This window comes from Doryrhamphus excisus, chromosome 1 (assembly GCF_030265055.1).
Source record: "Doryrhamphus excisus isolate RoL2022-K1 chromosome 1, RoL_Dexc_1.0, whole genome shotgun sequence".
Classification (NCBI taxonomy): Eukaryota; Metazoa; Chordata; class Actinopteri; order Syngnathiformes; family Syngnathidae; genus Doryrhamphus; species Doryrhamphus excisus.
Window position 1 is genome coordinate 12006843 of NC_080466.1, and position 17343 is coordinate 12024185.

The following is a 17343-nucleotide window of genomic DNA, read 5'->3' on the forward strand; positions in this document are numbered from 1 at the left end:
TGCCCAACAATATACAACTTCTATATCTATACAGCCATTTTCTTATCATCGCGAGGGTCACAGGCATGCTGGAGCCTATCCCAGCTGTCTTTGGGGGAGAGGTGGGGTACACCCTGGACGGGGGGGGGGGCACCCAATCACAGGGCACATATAGACAAACAATCATCCCCACCTACATTCATACCTATGGACAATTTGGAGTGGCCAATGAAGCGAACATGCATGTTTTTGGAAGTAGACTATTATTCCTATCAGCGTCACACTTGCTCCCTTTTTTATTTTCATCCATGTTATTGCCATATTATCAACTATTCTCCCCAAATTACATAACAATACAATCCCAATGCTCCTAAAATGACATGATTTAACATGGTATAATGTTCGCTTTTTTCTTGTGTGGATATTGAGACTTCATTCTCATAGAATGATCTGTTTTCTGACGTAGACATTTTCTTCCCATAATATTCTGACCTCATGCTTATCATGTACATTTCATCTTGTCAAACAAGTTTTCCTTTGGTTGACATTTTTCTCTGTATATTTAAAAGGTCATTGTCGTAAAATGACTTTTCCACTTGTTGTTTTGTCTGAGGTACGTCTGTCTGTTGTGGAGAAGGATGCTGGTCCATTGTTGCTTAGCAACTTGTTATTTACTTTGTGCATCATTTTAGCTGCTGGGAAATGTAGATGAGTGAATTTCAAGAAGTGCTCCAATGCTAATACGGAGTATGTTGCTTCAAAATATGTTGACTTTTGAGTGGATTCATTTTCTGCTGTGTGATTGATGTGATTAATGATCTGCTGTGTTAGCCGCTGAATGCCAATAAAACCTCAAAAAAAGATGCCACCAAAGTCATCACACAAAAAAGACATGGCATGGTCACAACAACACACAACATTTAACAATATTTCATGAAAATAACATGAAAAAAGAAAGTCTAATGTATTCATTTTCACAATGGATAAGCATTAACATGTCAAAGTTGTGCAACATTCGGTGTTGATAAATGAAAAGACATTTATTGATATATATTGCATGTATTTATAGGGCAATAGGGCAACAACAACAATAATAATAATATTCTGTGTTAATGCTGCTTTACTTTACTTAATGCTAATTTGCTTACTCAGTTTTTGTCAAATACACTTTGGAGCGTAGGGTTAGAATCTCCACTAGTAAGCACCATCGGTATTCGTCAGGAAGGGCATCAGAATATAAACATGGGCTCAAGCAAAAAGACCAAAAGACCCCGTAATCAAGAAAATCCAGTTGTTGAACATAAAGATATACAGTGTGTACAGCTTTAAGCTAGTGATGCTAATCAATCCAATCCACTTTATTTATATAGCACATTTTATAAATTCCATGCGCATCGTCCAGAGTGAAGTGCATTACGGTAGTCCAGAGCTGACATAAAAGTCATGCTCTTTAAACACCACACATTTCCAGAACAAAAATATTGTTTGTTTTTGTTTTGTTAATTGTGTTATTTTTGAACTAAGGAATACCTGGGGGCCTGGGACAAGATACGCGTTTGCCCCCCGATTGTAAGTATGTTCATACAAGTGTACATAACCCGGAAGTACTTTATAACGCCGCGTTCACGTTAACTCGGAAACTGTTAGTCTTACTTGTCAGATGTCGTCTCTCTCCCACTCTGAAGATGTGTGACGAAATATCAAGTATGAAAATCTGTTGTGAACACAAATAATACATGACATCAATAAAGGTTATTGTTTTTTCCGCAGATGAGAAATATTATCTTCCAAATACTGTACACACACGGGTGCAGTGAACATCTCATCCTTTAAAGCGTTCAGTTTTTTGTCGTACATTTTGTCGTAAGAACCTAATGTCAAATCATATGGTTGCTGTTTGTTTTTTGTTTTGTTTTTGGTCTCCGCTATTCATAGTTAGATATATACCTCCCAGCTCATGCGTTGCTTCGCTGTTGGAATTCCGAATTCCCGGTGCCACCTGAACGCACCATAAAAGCCAAACGAGGTCGGTAGCAACCGTTAGCTGTCAGCCGGTCCCAGTCGTCGTGTCAGGATGGAGGTGACACGCAGATGTAAGTTGCAAATTTGCCAGCCACTGATTTTCTGTTGCATTCGCCGGTAACAATAGTTTGGAAAGTCCAAATTAAATGCCGTAGCTTTAGACAAGAGAATGCGAGCGACTCTCCCCTTTGCCTTAGCGCGTGTCCATAGCAAGCTAGCATGCTAGCTGGCTAAGCTAGTCGCGATAAGGGGAAGAAATCTCTCATTGTCACACTAACATCCACATTTTGCATCTCCAGGTTTTAAAGACTGTTTAAACCTGGTGTACGCAGCGATAGAGGAGGCTGACTTTCTTGCCATCGATGGAGAGTTTTCAGGTAAATGTTGCACTGGAAAGCCTCCGCTGGTTGCGTGCATGTGTGATGGTTGTTTGTGTTTGTGTCGCGGCAGGGATCAGCGATGGGCCCAGCGTCAGTGCACTCACGAACGGGATGGACACGCCAGAGGAACGATACACCAAGCTCAAAAAGGTTGGAAAAGCGCACTTGCAGGCACCCCAGGTGCACCTTTACGCTCTAGACTGGCGTCTTAGTGGCATAACTCAGCCTCAATGAGGCAAAAGTCAGCGTGTGTGTGGATAGGTAAAACAGCATTAACAGTGCTATCTAGCACCAACACACAATGGAAGTGTGTGGTCATTTAGAAGTTAGTGTATTGCACATCTAATAGATAACTATATTGTAGTGTCAAAGCCCAGCATACCTTGCAGGCACTTAAAATGAAGCGTGATGTTTATTTTATTGCTTGGTATTGTAAGACTGTCTGCCATGTATTGTATGGAATTGTAACTACAGCCCCATCTTGGCGTATCTGTGAGTGAGGGCAAGCAGATGGCACCAAAGCGTCCAAATAAGGAATGTAAGAAAGTGTGCGTTCCACAATGGCATTGAGGTTGTTGCCGTTTCCATCCAATTACTGGTGCTGCGACCAGAAAACACGACTCCACAGTAAAATGTATAAAAATGTTGCACAAACTGAACACAGTTTTGACATTGATGATTGCTGCATTTAGTAATCATTTTTGTCTTGCTTCTCTGTCCTCAAAAGCATTCCATGGACTTTCTGCTCTTCCAGTTCGGGCTGTGCACCTTCAGATATGACCCGAAGGAGTCTAAGTGAGTGATGTCTGCTTGACAACGTCTGAATTGTGTGTTCTTTGGTGCTTTGCTGCAGCAAACTGAGTGTGAGGGTTGTATGACAGTGGCCACCATTAGGAACCTCATAAGCTCAGGTCATTAGGAGAGCTGTGTCACAAACGTCCGCCATTTGCCAAGATCATAATGTTGGCCTCTGAATGATATTCATCGATAATCCTCTGATCTTATGCTGCAGATTCAGACACCAACTGTTAACTGTTCGTGTATTTATGATGAGTGCTTTTGGCCTGGGTCCCCCTTGGATATTTCCAAGGGCCCCTGCCAAATATTGGTAATGATTTAAAAAAAAAAAAGTTTTGTTGTAGTTGTTTGCTCAGATGCTCTGAAATTTATGGAATTAAATATCTCCATATAATGGAAACGTGTGGTGCTTAAAGGGATAGTTTGGATTTTTTGCTCCTAAAATAAAGATCAAACAAGGGTCAAAATTTTTGCATATCTGTATAGAAATTGATGGGGGGTTTTCCCCACACCAGCAGCCTCCAAAACAGGGACGGCAGAAGTGCTAGCGAGCACACAGTGCGAGCAAAGTTTTACAGAACATGGGGTTGACCTCAACCCCATGTTCTGTAAATATTGCCGTGGGTAGAATCATTCATTCATTTTCTACCGCTTTTTCCTTACGAGAGTCGCGGGGGTGCTGGAGCCTATCCCAGCTGGCGGGGTACACTGGCGGGGGTACACACTGGACTGGTTGCCAGAAAACATATAGACAAACAACCATTCACATTCATACCTATGGACAATTTGGAGTTGCCAATTAACCTAGCATGTTTTTTGAATGTGGGAGGAAACCGGAGTTCCCGGAGAAAACCCATGCATGCACGGGGAGAACATGCGAACTCCACACAGACATGGCCGGGGGTGGAATTGAACCCTGGTCTCCTAGCTGTGAGGTCTGCGCGCTAACCACTCGACCGCCGCCTGGGTAGAATCGGGCAGGGAAAAAAAACAAAACGGCAGCCTAACAAAACGGAACTCCTCCAAGCAGCGCATCACCCGCAGACACCGGTGTCTCCGTCATGTCACTAGTCGCTAGCATCATGCTACAAAACAAACCAGCTTCAACGTTGACCGCAGGCCTAAATAGTCAGCTGATGATTTCCTAGGTGATGAGTGGCTTTTGACCAAAAAATACTCTATTATGTTACTATGCTAATGTTATGTTAGTATTTTTACCATGCTAACATTAGCATACATAATCGCTTATATTAACACTTGTGTTATCATGCTAGATGTGAATGTTAACTTTAGCTTGTTATACTCTTGCATGTAGTACCAATTTTCTGTCAAAAAAGACGTTTGCCCAAGAATAATTTAAATTTTTTTGAAAACATTTTATTATTAGTAATATGAATGTCAACTATTTAAACCAACAAAATACACGTAAAAACATTTACGAAATACTTAAAGAAAAAAAAATTGTGGTGCCACGTTAAACAATATGGCGTGTCAAAGTTGGCTCCCAGGCCTTGAGTTTGACACCTCAATCACAATCACACCATCACTGCTTCTAATACAGTGGAACCTCCTAAGACCGAATTCAATTTGTTCCTGGACGGTAGTCTAGATTTGGAGGCCTTTTTTTCCCCCGAGAGCAGGGGTCTACAACCTATGGCTTTTTTGATGGCTGCGTCTGGCTCTCACACGTTTCCTGGCACTATACATTTTTTTCTGCAGACATGTTAAAATAAAATGCTCCAGAAATCAATGTTTAAAAAAAAAAAACATTCAAACATACAAAACATAATGATGTATTTTAATCCCTCTTCTGTCCATTTCTTTCTGGCAAAGGCTGTCCTTCTGGTCAGATGCCAATACACGATTATGATGTGGTAGCCTACCAGGTCATTGCGTGGTCAAGAGGGCAACTTTGTGCTAGCTTGCGCAAACACTTTTGCCCAAGATGTTTAATATGCAGCGATGCTACATTCGCATCTACAGTAAATATCCAGCGGATACTTGGGACAAAAATATGTTTTATTTGTATTCAGTGTAATGTTTTTGTTTTTTACATGCATGTATTTGTATTCAGTGCTGTTTTTATTTTTTTTAACAATGTTAATATTATATGGCTGTCACAGAAAGATTCAGTTTCCCGACCCCTTCCCTAGAGGAAATAATGCAAACAGCAATGATCTTTTCCAGAGTGAAACTCTCCATTTTTAGCGGCCTCATATGCACTGTTAATATGAAAGCATAAAAATTATATTTACGCTGGCTCTGTTTCCCTCTGGCAGGTACATCACAAAGACTTTTAACTTTTATGTTTTCCCCAAACCGTTCAACCGATCATCCCCCGACATCAAGTTCATCTGTCAGGTAATCCATGCTTGTATTTGCTGTCCTTGGAATCTTTCCAATGTTTCTGTCAGTCCCGTTTCCATCAACAAGCCGTCTGCATGGATACATGTGCCAGCAGTGGACTGTCCGGTTGTGGGGTGGGTTCCACTGTGGTGGGGCGGTGTTATTGTTGTTGTTCTTAATTTCAGAGTTCCAGTATTGACTTCCTGGCCAGTCAAGGCTTTGATTTCAACAAGGTCTTCTGTCACGGTGAGTAGACTGGTTAATTTGTATGGTAAATACCAGGGGTGCACGATAAGTATCCGTATGAGGGGAATTATGACGTCATACCAAAAATCACATCATGTTTAAAAAAAAAAAAAAAAAAAAACCCTCACTAAGGTGAGATATTAGTACTGTGTGGGTGAGCAAGGCTCCTTTTTTCTTCTGCCTGTGATGCAAACGGACTGTCATAATTGATGGTTCTCCTGATAGTCGTCATGTGCTGGTGGTAATGCCCTATTTGATTAAGACAAATCAGCGGTCAAATCTAAATGTTAAAGATGACGTTATTGGTCAACGCATTTTTTGTTTAGAGGGTGGGGGGGGGGGGGGGGGTTACCATGCATCTATGTTGAATTTGCATGTCTGCCCAAGATGCATTAGCATGGAACTGAGTTAAAAAACACATAAGGCTGTTAATCGATTAAAATGTTTGATCTTGATTAATCATTTTGTCTGATTAATTAGTTAACTCGGTTAAAACTTATTGTTTTCCATATGCCATTATCTGTTTAAGTAAGTAAACTTTTTGTGGTAAACATTTCGATGTGCGACTACAACGATAACTCCCGTACCCCCCCACCCCACCCAAAAAAAAAGAAAATAATATTCCTCAGACAACAAGCTGCAAGTAGTGAACAAAACAGTTAGTGTACCTAAAGCTGTTTATGTTACATAAACACTGGACACCTTTTTACCCACAAAAGATATGACTAGAATATACCGTACCTCAAATTTTATGTAAAAGAATATCAATTTGGGGACTATGGGCCATGATTTAAAACAATACAGTCAGCAAGCATATCTTTGTATTACTATTTTCTTTTATTAGCATATTAGCTCTTAAACTCGCCCACAAACGTTCAGCAAATCCAAAATGAGTGAGACCTCTCACACTTAACATGTTTTTGAGTAAAATGTTTGAGTAAAAAGCCTATTTAGGAACATTCAGAAAGGATTATTATTCAAGATTTGCCTCAATGCACCTTTCCTTCATGAAATGTACAAATGAAAATACCTAAAACAGGGCAATAGTCATAAAACATTTCATTCAAATTGCAAACTCAATGTCATTTCATTTCTCTTTTAAAACACATTAAAATACATAGAAATTAATCATATTACAGTAAATATTATTTCATTACAATACTCTAACTATTTATTAGAAATCCTACCGTTCTCCAATGCCCAGAGGGATGTATGGATGTATTTGGATGTATTTTCCCTACGGTGTGAGTCGAGGGTCAAACGGGAGGAGCGCATGCTAATCGCGCCTCAAAAAAATTACTGTCCTTAAAGGAAACTTCCGTTAACGCGTTAACTTTGACAGCTCTAATGAAAACCAATACAAATATGTTTAGAACAACAAATTCACTTTTTTGTCACTTGAAGACCGAGCTGCTCACAACTGTGGAATGTGTGTCGAATGCGACTCGGCTCAAATTTGATGTCCGTCTGTTTTTAGGAATCCCTTACCTGAATCAAGAAGAGGAGGCCCAGCTGAGAGAGCAGACAGAGGAGAGGCGGAGCCAACAGGCCAACGGCGTGGGAACACCTTCCTTCATCTCACCATCCTGCTCCAAAGGCCCCGCCCATGTACCTGACGAGCACAAAGACTTCATCAGCAGAGTGGTGTAAGTTTGGGGTGCTTTGGATGGCGGCCGGTTCAGGACTTCAACCCAATTGTGGCCGTTGGGTTTGTGTTATGATGTTATGTCGTCGTATAATTTGCATAGTTGGCCCATTTGCATGTAATTGTAATGAACAGAGAGAGAATGTCAGAAAGTGTTTGCCTTGAAAGAATTGATGTCTGTTGGAATAATGAAGTGTTTGCCAATGCAGGGAGAAAGTTGAGACCCTTTTCTCCAGTAAAGAAAAGACCGTGGACTTGGAGCCGTGCACAGGGTAAGCCAATATTCTATGGCGCTGTCAATAAACATGGCTCCTGAAAAGTCTCCACAAGGTAGTGCAGCAAATTACTAGCCATGTCCTGTGTGATTACATTGTGGCGCACTTCTCTTGCGTTACATGGCTAGCTTTTTATTCCATCCCTTCCAACATCAAACCGTTCAACTGATACACGTGTACTATTTCCATCCATCCTCCAATTTTCTGTACTGCTTATCCTCTATTTCCATGTCACAAAAATTCCCACTTCTCATGACATTCCCAATTTTTCATAACAGTAATTGGAATGGTTGAAATGGGTTGAGAAATGTGGCTGTAGTAATTGTTGCAAAGTCTAGCTTTCCTGCTACATTGCACTGGCATGCTAGCATTTTTAGCCATTTTTAATTGGTAATCACTTGCAAAAGCACTTAGCGTTAGCATGCTCGATGTTGGCAGGCAAACGCTAATGTACTAGCATTTTTGGCCATTTTATAAGCACTTAGCGTTATCATTCTACGTTTTAGCATGCTAATGTTAGCATTGCAAGCATGCTACCATTAGTATATTCGCATTTTTATTTTTTTTATGTATTAACTTATGCAAACACTTAGCACTATCATGTTAGGTGTTAGTATGCTAATGTCCACATGATAATATTTTACTATGCTCACTTTAACATACTTGCTTACAAAAACATTAGCTTATTTACACTTTGTGTTACTATGCTAGATGTTTGCATGTAGTCTTACCATGTCAGCATGCAAACGTTTGCATACTACAATTGTTGGCCATTTTCATAAGTGTTAAGCAAACACTTGCGCTGCGATGCTAAGTGTTAGCATAGTACCATTTCATGCCATTTTCCCATTAACTTTAGGAGCCTCTGCTGTCATGCATGTTAACAGTTGGAATGTAAGAATTGTATCCCTTTTTTAATTATTAAAATGCCCACAATTGTTTCTCTTTGATCATTCCAACACTGACTTTACATATGTCAAAATTCATTTTACAACTTATCTTTTCTGCATTTCCAACACATTTCTATGCTACATTTAACCATTCATCCATTTCTAATATATTAGTTCTTTCTTCTTTTTGGCAGGTTCCAGAGGAAGCTGATATACCAGACACTGAACTGGAAGTGAGTTCATCTTGTTTTATTTTGTATGTACTTACAGTAATTGGTGGTTTGGGTTTTTATTCATCCTTTCTTGTGACTGACAGGTTTCCTAAAGGGCTCCACGTAGAAACCGTGGAAACAGACAAGGTAGGATACAACCTTTTATACTTCCTATCCAATACAGATATTGCGGCGTTGAATATCCTTTGACACTGGATTGGTGTCGCGGGTTTCTCATGGTGGGTTGGGACCACCCCGTACGGCCAGGTGATAGACCTGGCATGATGCCGTTTACCGGACTAACAATGCTGGCCTCCAAAACCAATCCTCAAATGATGCACAAACACCACTGCATGGAGACCAAGCTCTGTGCAATGAACCGTGACAACAAGACGACTACCCAAGCCCTAAGTCAACAATAAATCCACAACATAGAATGACAAACCTCCTACTAGTTGCTACCTCTAACTTTCATTGAGAAACTGGTCACCACAGGAAGTAAAAACAAAAAAAGGTATTCTGAGTTTAGAGGTCACCGTGTTATTTTTTAACTTATGTTTCTGATATATGTAATTGATTGTGGTGGCTGGCCACTATAAAATAAAAGCCACCACCCCTTACAAATTAACTTAAACAATGTTAAGTCATACTGTATGTTGTATGAGTGTATGTGTTCATACATGGTAAGTCAGGGGTCTCCGGTATCTCCGAACCACTTTCCAATTGGCTCTCCAAGTATGGTCTTAGGAGTGCTGAGGGTGGAATAGGTGCAGATTCTGGAAGATCTAGAAAGCTTCATGTGCTGGTTATTGTGGTTAGCTGCTCTATAGCAGTCCCCAACTCAATAGAAAGGGCCCACAAATGAGCATAATAGGTTGTTTTTTTTTTAGCAATCTTGCTGAGTTGAGATGTACTTTGTAAAAATGTTGACTGTCCCATCAAATAGCTCATCTCTCCTTTTCCTTTTGTCCAAGTAGATTTAATGATCCTGCACATTGGATTCACCTGTGCTGTCATAACCCTGAACTTTCCATTTTATGCTCTTTACACACCACACATTTCTATAACAAAAATGTTAGCATCATTTTCTTTTGTTCATTCTGGTTTTCAACAAAATGTATTATTCAACAATTCATTTCCCATGTGTTAGTGATACTCCAAAACGGACATGAGATCAACTTTAGTTTTGGGTCAAATAGTACAAAATATAGTGTTTTCGTGCGACAAGTCACATTGTGCTATCAGGCAAAGTTGGTCGGCATTTTAAACTGACTAAGTGTAAAAATGGCAAAATAAGTTTTTGTAGTTCAAAAAAATTTCCTAATTATAAACCAAAATTGTGGATGCAGCAACAGCACGTCACAGCAGCGGCAGTCCCATGCAGCCCACCACTGCAGCTTGAGAAAAGGACACTCCTTTCGTAAAGGTTTTAGTTAAAAACTGCATTTTGTGTTGTCATTAACTGAAACATGCAAGGGTGGCAAACGTGTAAAAAATGCGGACAATAACTCATTCACCCCACTGTGTTGGGAGAGGATACAGAAAGTACACATGACGTTGTTTGACACTAGCGCCATCAAATGCCACATGATGCAGTGGGTTTCACCTTGTTAGGAGTAATTGCATCTTGGAGCTGATGTGGAATACTGGTTGTTTTATGCAGAAGGAGCGCTTCATCCAGGTCAGCAAGGTGGATGAGGAGGAGAGGAAGCGGCGGGAACAGCAGAAAGTGGAGCGGGAACAGGTTAGTGGGAAGAACGTCGAATGCGGAAGAGTTGAAGTGCCCTCTGACTTTTTGTACGGCTTTGCGGTCTCCAGGAGGAGCTGAACGATGCAGTGGGTTTCTCCCGGGTCATCCACGCCATTTCCAAGTCTGTGAGTCAGTCACCTGGTGATCCTCTGACCCTTTTCTGAGAACAGAATTCGGACATGTTGTTGATGTTCCCCCACTGAAACGCCCTCTCGCTCACAGAGTAAACTGGTGGTCGGCCACAACATGCTGCTGGACGTGATGCACACCATCCACCAGTTCTACTGCCCCCTCCCTGAGGTACGCTCACCTGCTCTGAACTAAAGCTCTCATTTTTGTTCAAAGCAAAGTCATGTCATTTTTGCATTATTTACCATCCTGCTCTTCTCTCCAGGAGCTTCAGGACTTTAAAGAGGTCACAATGTGTGTTTTCCCCAAGTGAGTTTGTTTGCCTTCATTCCGGAAGCTGCTTGCTTGCGTTCGTTCTTTCTTTTTTTTAAAGTCTTTTCTGTTTTTTGCATTTACATGATTTATGCATCTTCTTGCAGGCTTCTGGATACCAAGTTGATGGCCTCCACTCAACCCTTTAAGGTGAACTGCTGCCTGGATCGGCTGGGATATCCGTTCATTCTTTTCTAAGCTGCTTGTCCTCAGAAAGGTCACGGGATATACTAGAGCCTAGACCAGCTGGGACCGGCAGCTTTTATGTTGAAATAATGGAGGACGGGACATGTTGGCTACCTAGCCACTTTTTATTTACTGTAATTTCATATTTAATCTGACTGTTTTCCTATTAAAAATGAATTGGCCATTAATGTGGTGCCCCCTTCTGGTAGAAAACCCTATTCCATTTTCCATGACTGAAGCAGTGTGCTGATTCAACAGATCAGCTCAATGATGATCTAATGGGTTCTACTCTTTTTATGTCCCAGGACCTGATAAGCAATACCTCTCTGGCCGAGCTGGAGAAGCAGCTGAACGACAGCCCCTTCAAGGCACCTGAAACTGGTACGTACACACGCGAGTGTAAAGAACACACAGCATCCTTGAAGCCTTACGTAATGGTGGTGGTTTTGCCATCAGAGGCGGCAGAAGACTTTCCCAGCTACAACACAGCTAAGGAGCAGCTGCACGAGGCCGGCTACGACGCCTACATCACAGGCCGCTGCTTCATCTCCATGGCCAACTTCCTGGGTAGTTAACTCATTAAATCATCTCTCAAATGAAACCAAGGCCAACGATTTGACCTTTTCAGGCTCCTTCCTGACTCCCCCCAAAGCGCACGTCTCTGCTCGCTCCAAACTCATCGAGCCTTTCTATAACAAGTAAGCATCGTGTCACTGTGCTTGTCATGGCCACACTCCTTCAGCCTCTTCATCGCCATCATGTTTCTCTATCCAAGGCTCTTCCTGATGAGAATCATTGATATTCCCTACCTCAACATCACAGGACCAGATTGTGAGTATTTCAACCTGCAACAAAATACTTTATTACTAATAGCAGACAGACTGCCTGGTGTGGAGGCAGCATATAGACGTCATCAGCTCTAACCAGCCCACGAGCGCTGAATGCACTGCTAAAATACAGCATTTCCCAGGAGGCCATGCTGTTTCCTGACGGACCATAGTCAGCCCACGCTGCACTTTCATGTTTGGAAAGTAGCATTGAGTAGGCCCGACCCCCCAAGTTCCACTGATATAACACAGACTTTTTCACTTTATAAGATGAAAGACTATTGTGCAGTATATAGCACAAACCTCACGACCATTCTCAGTCAAAATACTGTATTTTACACACCATAAGACACACCCGATTATAAGGTGCGGTTTCAATGACGGGGTCCATTTCTGTACTTAACCCATCCATAAAGCATACCATATAAGGTGTATGCTAAAACATACGGTCTACAAAAAAAGTCAGCAGAAGCAAAATGGTGAGTTTAGTTGACCTTTATTCTACTATTTGACAATAGACTCATCTTCGGTATGTGAACAGCTGGGCCATCCAACATGGCGGGTTCCCTTTTTATCATTGTCAGAGTCGGTCTTGTCAGGTGGATGTTAAGCAAACTTTCACCAAAACTGGGACAACTGTCTACGAATATGGAGTCCATAGTGTATTTAGAAAGTGGTAAACAGGTTTTCTACATCTTATGTCTACTATATTGGGTCATGACAGTGTAAAGGTAACTATAGGGCTGTTATGTCATGTCTAGAGGGCTCTAATGAAGTGTATTTAGAAGATGGTAAACGGGTTTTCTACATCTTATGTCTACTATATTGGGTCATGACGGTGTAAAGGTAACTATAGGGCTGTTGTGCGGTATGTGAAGTGAACAGCTGGGCCATCCAACATGGCGGGTTCCCATTTAGGATTGTCAGAGTCGGTCTTGTCAGGTGGCTGTTCAGCAAACTTTCACCAAAACTGGGACAACTGTCTACGAATATGGAGTCCAAAATGTATTAAGAAGGTGGTAAACAGGTCTTCTACATCTTATGTCTACTATATTGGGTCATGACAGTGTAAAGGTAACTATAGGGCTGCTATGTCATGTTTAGAGGGCTCTAAAGTGTATTTAGAGGGTGGTAAACAGGTTTTCTACATCTTATATATCGTATGTCTACTATATTGGGTCATGGCAGTGTAAAGGTAACTATGGGGCTGTTATGTCATGTATAGAAGGCTCTAATGTTAAAAAAGCATATTGAGAAGGTCAAACGGGTTTATGCTCTCCACAAATATTGAATTGATTTAATATTGAATCGTACTTGGCGTAAATATCGCTAACGGCTAATTCTGTCCAGTAAACGGCAGGAAACCCCCTCCTCCTTGTTAACATCTTATAGCTTTGTATTAATGGGTGTTTATAATGGACCATCACTGCTCCCCAGTGCAACCGAAACGAGACAACGTCCTCTTTGTCACCTTCCCTAAGGAATGGAAGACCAGTGACCTCTACCAGCTCTTTAGTGCCTTCGGTAAGAGTTCCTCCATCATACTGGGCATCGCAAGTTGTCTGTGTTGCTTACCTTCCTTCCTGCCTTCCTGTCCACTCAGGTAACATCCAGGTGTCATGGTTGGACGACACCTCCGCCTTTGTGTCCCTCAGTCAAATAGACCAGGTGCAGATAGGTGAGTGTTTTTTCTACGCAGTACGGGCCTTCCATTGGAAGCAGGCGATCATCTATATGGCCTAAATGGTTCATTCTGGTATGAACTCATTCAAAAGACATCCGCTCCGCTAGCGGCTGTTTTAGAACATTTGGACTGATCTTTCAAGGCACCCAGAATATTGTGGTCTATGGCTATATAAACATACCAACAGAGACTTAACTTCCTCATCATTCATTCATCAGGATAAACCGTTTGTTTCCACCTTTTTGCCTTCTTTAGTAATCAGCAGCAACATCGGTAAGTTTTCAGCAAAATGGCTGAAACTTAAAAATGAAAAATTGGCTTTTTATGAAAAGATACATGACGACCAAAACTTTCACTTTGACACATGTACAGTGGGTCATATATATTTTGTTTAACTATACCACAAAACAACAAAATGGTGGTTTTACATGCAATAATTTATTTACAAATATAACCAACTATTTCCAAGTTTTACATTTGGAACTGAAGTGTGAGTGCGCTCGCGCTTCAGTGTGTAATCTCTTGCACGCTACACGGCTCCATGCTTTTCGATTTCCTGGTTGCGGTGTAGCTTGAATACAAGGGATGCATGGCCAGCGCTTCTGCCACCATGTGGCAGTCTTTACATGTTAGATGTTTACAGTACCAAAACACTGTTGTAATTCATTCCACCCATGGCCCACCTCCAGACTTGTACCCGGGTATGCCCATACAAGGAAGTCGCTGGCTGGTTGTCGCCTGTGACTTCCCTCAAGGCTCACTATGATGCTCTGAGAGGGAGCGCCCAGAGCCGTCCCAAAGTTCTTTCAGGGATCACTTCCAAGCACAAATGATCTCATGATCTGAAACTTTGCCATGGTTTAACACCGGAGTACAACATTCTAACTACATTTATAGGTCAGAAAAGAGGAAAAAGCATCATAGGTCCACTTTAAAACTGCATCAGACATGATCTCTGCTATTGTGCAGTTGCATCATCACATCCTTTTGCGTGGGATCATTGGTTTAACACAAGTGTCGTCATGGCGCCACGGCTGTTTTCCAAGCACTAATTTGTACACTGCTCACCCGGCGCCTGTAAGAGACCTGTCGGTTCTTTGACTAGAGGAGTTGGTCACATGAGGTTGCGCCATGACGCTGTTTTAACTGTCCAGCCATGAACACCAGTCGCTACGCAGAGAGCTACAGGATCCAGACGTACGCTGAGTACATCCAGGCCAAGCAGCAGGACAAAGACAAGCTCGCACACTCTTCCAAATCCTGGACAGAGGACGGCTGGGTGAGGCCTCACTATGCTGCTTCCGCTGCTTCTGCTGGCTTTGGATACTCCAGGTACGCCCCCCCCCCCCAATGTTGTTCCATTCCACAGTAAGAGTAAAAGATACCTGTGTAAGATGAGAAGCTTCAGCCTCAGCCAGTATGTGCATCACATTCTTGCCCCCCGTCTTTGTCCCAGGTCCCTGAGGAAGCGCAGCATCAGTCCCATTCAGCCGGAACAGGGAAGCAGTGAGGCCGCCGCAGTGGACGGCTGGAGTCACTACTCGTATTCAGACAGCAGCGAAAGCAAGAAGAGGAAAACTGACGGTGTGTTTGTCGATCTTATAGCCTTCTAGCATAAAGCATTCAACCAATTGATCCTTCATTAGTTGGTCAAATGTTAGATTTTTTTATTCTCATTATTTCTCTTAATCCAGCAAAAATGTTTTTTCCAGATTACTCAATCGACAGACATTTTGGTAGAATACTCGATGACTAAAATATTCGATAGCTGCAGCCCTAAAGGGGACACGCCTGCAAATGACTTTTCCGAAGAAAATCAGTCGGTTATTTTCTCTCCCCAAAAAGTAACCAGAATGACTCCATTCATTACCAGGGAAGAGTAATTATTGCATTACCTTTCCAACATCCTTCATATATGTCAAAGAATTGGGTTGTAGCTTTTGTGGCAGGGAGATTTCAAGTGTTTAGTCGGCTCTCGTGTGAGTGGTGGTCTCGTGGGAATATGAACTTAATTTGTGTGTTGTGACTGTTTTGCAGACGTTGTGGAGAGCAAGACGTCAGAGGGATGGCTAAAGACCACGTAAGATCAAGCAGTTGTCACATTTTCCTCATGTTTAGCGCCATCTGGTCTCTTTCTGTGTCTTTGCGTGTTTGAACCCTGCAGGGAGGCTTCAGAGTCCTCTGGGTCAAGTCTCGTCCCCGAGGAGGGCAGTCCTGAGGCTCCAGACCCAACGAAGGACGCTGAGGGAACGCTTGCCTGGCAACAGGCCGCCGCCGTACCCGGTCATATTAGTCAGAAGACCAAGAAGAAGTCTGAAGGTGTGTTTGTGCAGACCTGCTGCCTTGAACGCATTTTCCTGCACCAATCGCACCTCCAAAAACATCCAGGAGCTGCAGCAATGAAGATCTAGCCATATGTTTAAAATTGAAATTTTGATGTTATTTTGTGGACAAAGATCGGCTAAGGATTCAGTATAATTTAGTATATTGAGGTAACATTTCTTCAAGGTGGGGCAGGTCTGCTGCCTTAAAATAACATGAAACCCGTTTGTTCTGCTTGGGTTGGGTTTTGTTTGGGCCGAGAAATGAATGACTGGCTGTCTGCTGCCCCCCTGTGGCTCATGTTGGAATAAGATAGATCGCCATTTGCCTTCATTCTTTCCCAAAGTGTTGTCTTAGATTTATTTGTATGTTTTGTTCAGCCGCCGGGGCGTCATCATCGCTCTTCGAGGTTCCCGAGGTGTGGTAGCAGGAAGTGGGGGAGAAACCAAGCAGCAGCAGCCGCCACCACTGCTCACGGTCCTGTTTTCCGAAGCACTTGGGACATTCCATGACCCGGAACAGCAGGTGTGGACTCAAACGACACAAGCCATATGTGACAAGTCTTCTGGTTGGCAACACGACAAACACAATCCTTTTCCAAGTTATTTTATATGAGACCTGTTGGTAATACTGCAAAGGAGTGCCACAGTCACGCTGGAGTCTTTTTAATGGCGTCGCCACTCTGATTGTCGTATATTTTAGTGTGTTTACGTTCATAAGCTGCCACTCAACATCAGGGTTCATAATGTGTATTTAAAAAAAAAAAAGCTAGTTTTTTTAAGCTGTGTAAAACGACCAACTCCTGTTTTATCCAGCATAAATATATATAAATGTGTCCACAATAATGTGATAATTTATTACAGCTGTAATTTGACCCTTCAGGTGGTGCTTCTTTGTTTTTGTACAGATGTTGTTTTTGTAACCAGCATCTATGGCAAACGTGTAAATGTATGTTGTTTTTTTTTCTTTTTGTAATGAGGTAAAAATGTAAAAATAAAAAAAAATCTCCTTGGAAAAGGGAGAAAATAAAATAATTTTCTTACTATCCCCGCCTCTGCTTTATTCTGTCAAAATATGAACACAAGTGTTAATTGTGTGATAACCTGAGTATATGTGTTAATATTTTATGTTTTCATGTTTATTTAAAGTGGTGCTTCTCAATTGTTTTCTGTCATTCCCTTCCCACCCACAAGAGACAGTTTGAGAGGCACTGATTTAAAGTAATGGAATGAACAATGTCTACTATTATGTAATATTTTTATATATTTAATGTTTTAAAATGTTGACGTGGAGGTTGGAGGTGCTTTACTTTCGGTAACTTGTGTATGTCCCCCCCAAAA

The 17343-nt window shown here is 41.8% G+C and overlaps 1 protein-coding gene across 1 annotated transcript; it reads left to right on the forward strand.

The window, feature by feature from the left end:
* Window positions 1–1837: 1837 nt before the first annotated feature.
* parn (poly(A)-specific ribonuclease (deadenylation nuclease)) lies at window positions 1838–17048 on the forward strand. The gene is made up of 26 exons (XM_058068024.1): window positions 1838–2072; window positions 2301–2378; window positions 2452–2531; window positions 3109–3176; window positions 5459–5540; window positions 5711–5771; window positions 7249–7417; window positions 7626–7688; window positions 8776–8814; window positions 8898–8940; window positions 10457–10537; window positions 10612–10668; window positions 10766–10843; window positions 10938–10981; window positions 11092–11134; window positions 11476–11551; window positions 11627–11737; window positions 11799–11868; window positions 11946–12001; window positions 13435–13521; window positions 13601–13675; window positions 14836–15013; window positions 15138–15265; window positions 15719–15761; window positions 15846–16000; window positions 16384–17048. The coding sequence occupies exons 1-26, from the start codon at window positions 2054–2056 to the stop codon at window positions 16428–16430; spliced, it is 2031 nt and encodes a 676-aa protein (XP_057924007.1). The 5' UTR covers window positions 1838–2053; the 3' UTR covers window positions 16431–17048.
* Window positions 17049–17343: the final 295 nt, after the last annotated feature.

What these genes read in the sequence shown, in the direction of transcription:
- parn (XM_058068024.1), top strand. An exon ending in CCTCCACTCAACCCTTTAAG is followed by an intron (nt 11,135 to 11,475) that starts GTGAACTGCTGC and finishes TTTATGTCCCAG; the next exon opens with GACCTGATAAGCAATACCTC. An exon ending in CAAGAAGAGGAAAACTGACG is followed by an intron (nt 15,266 to 15,718) that starts GTGTGTTTGTCG and finishes ACTGTTTTGCAG; the next exon opens with ACGTTGTGGAGAGCAAGACG.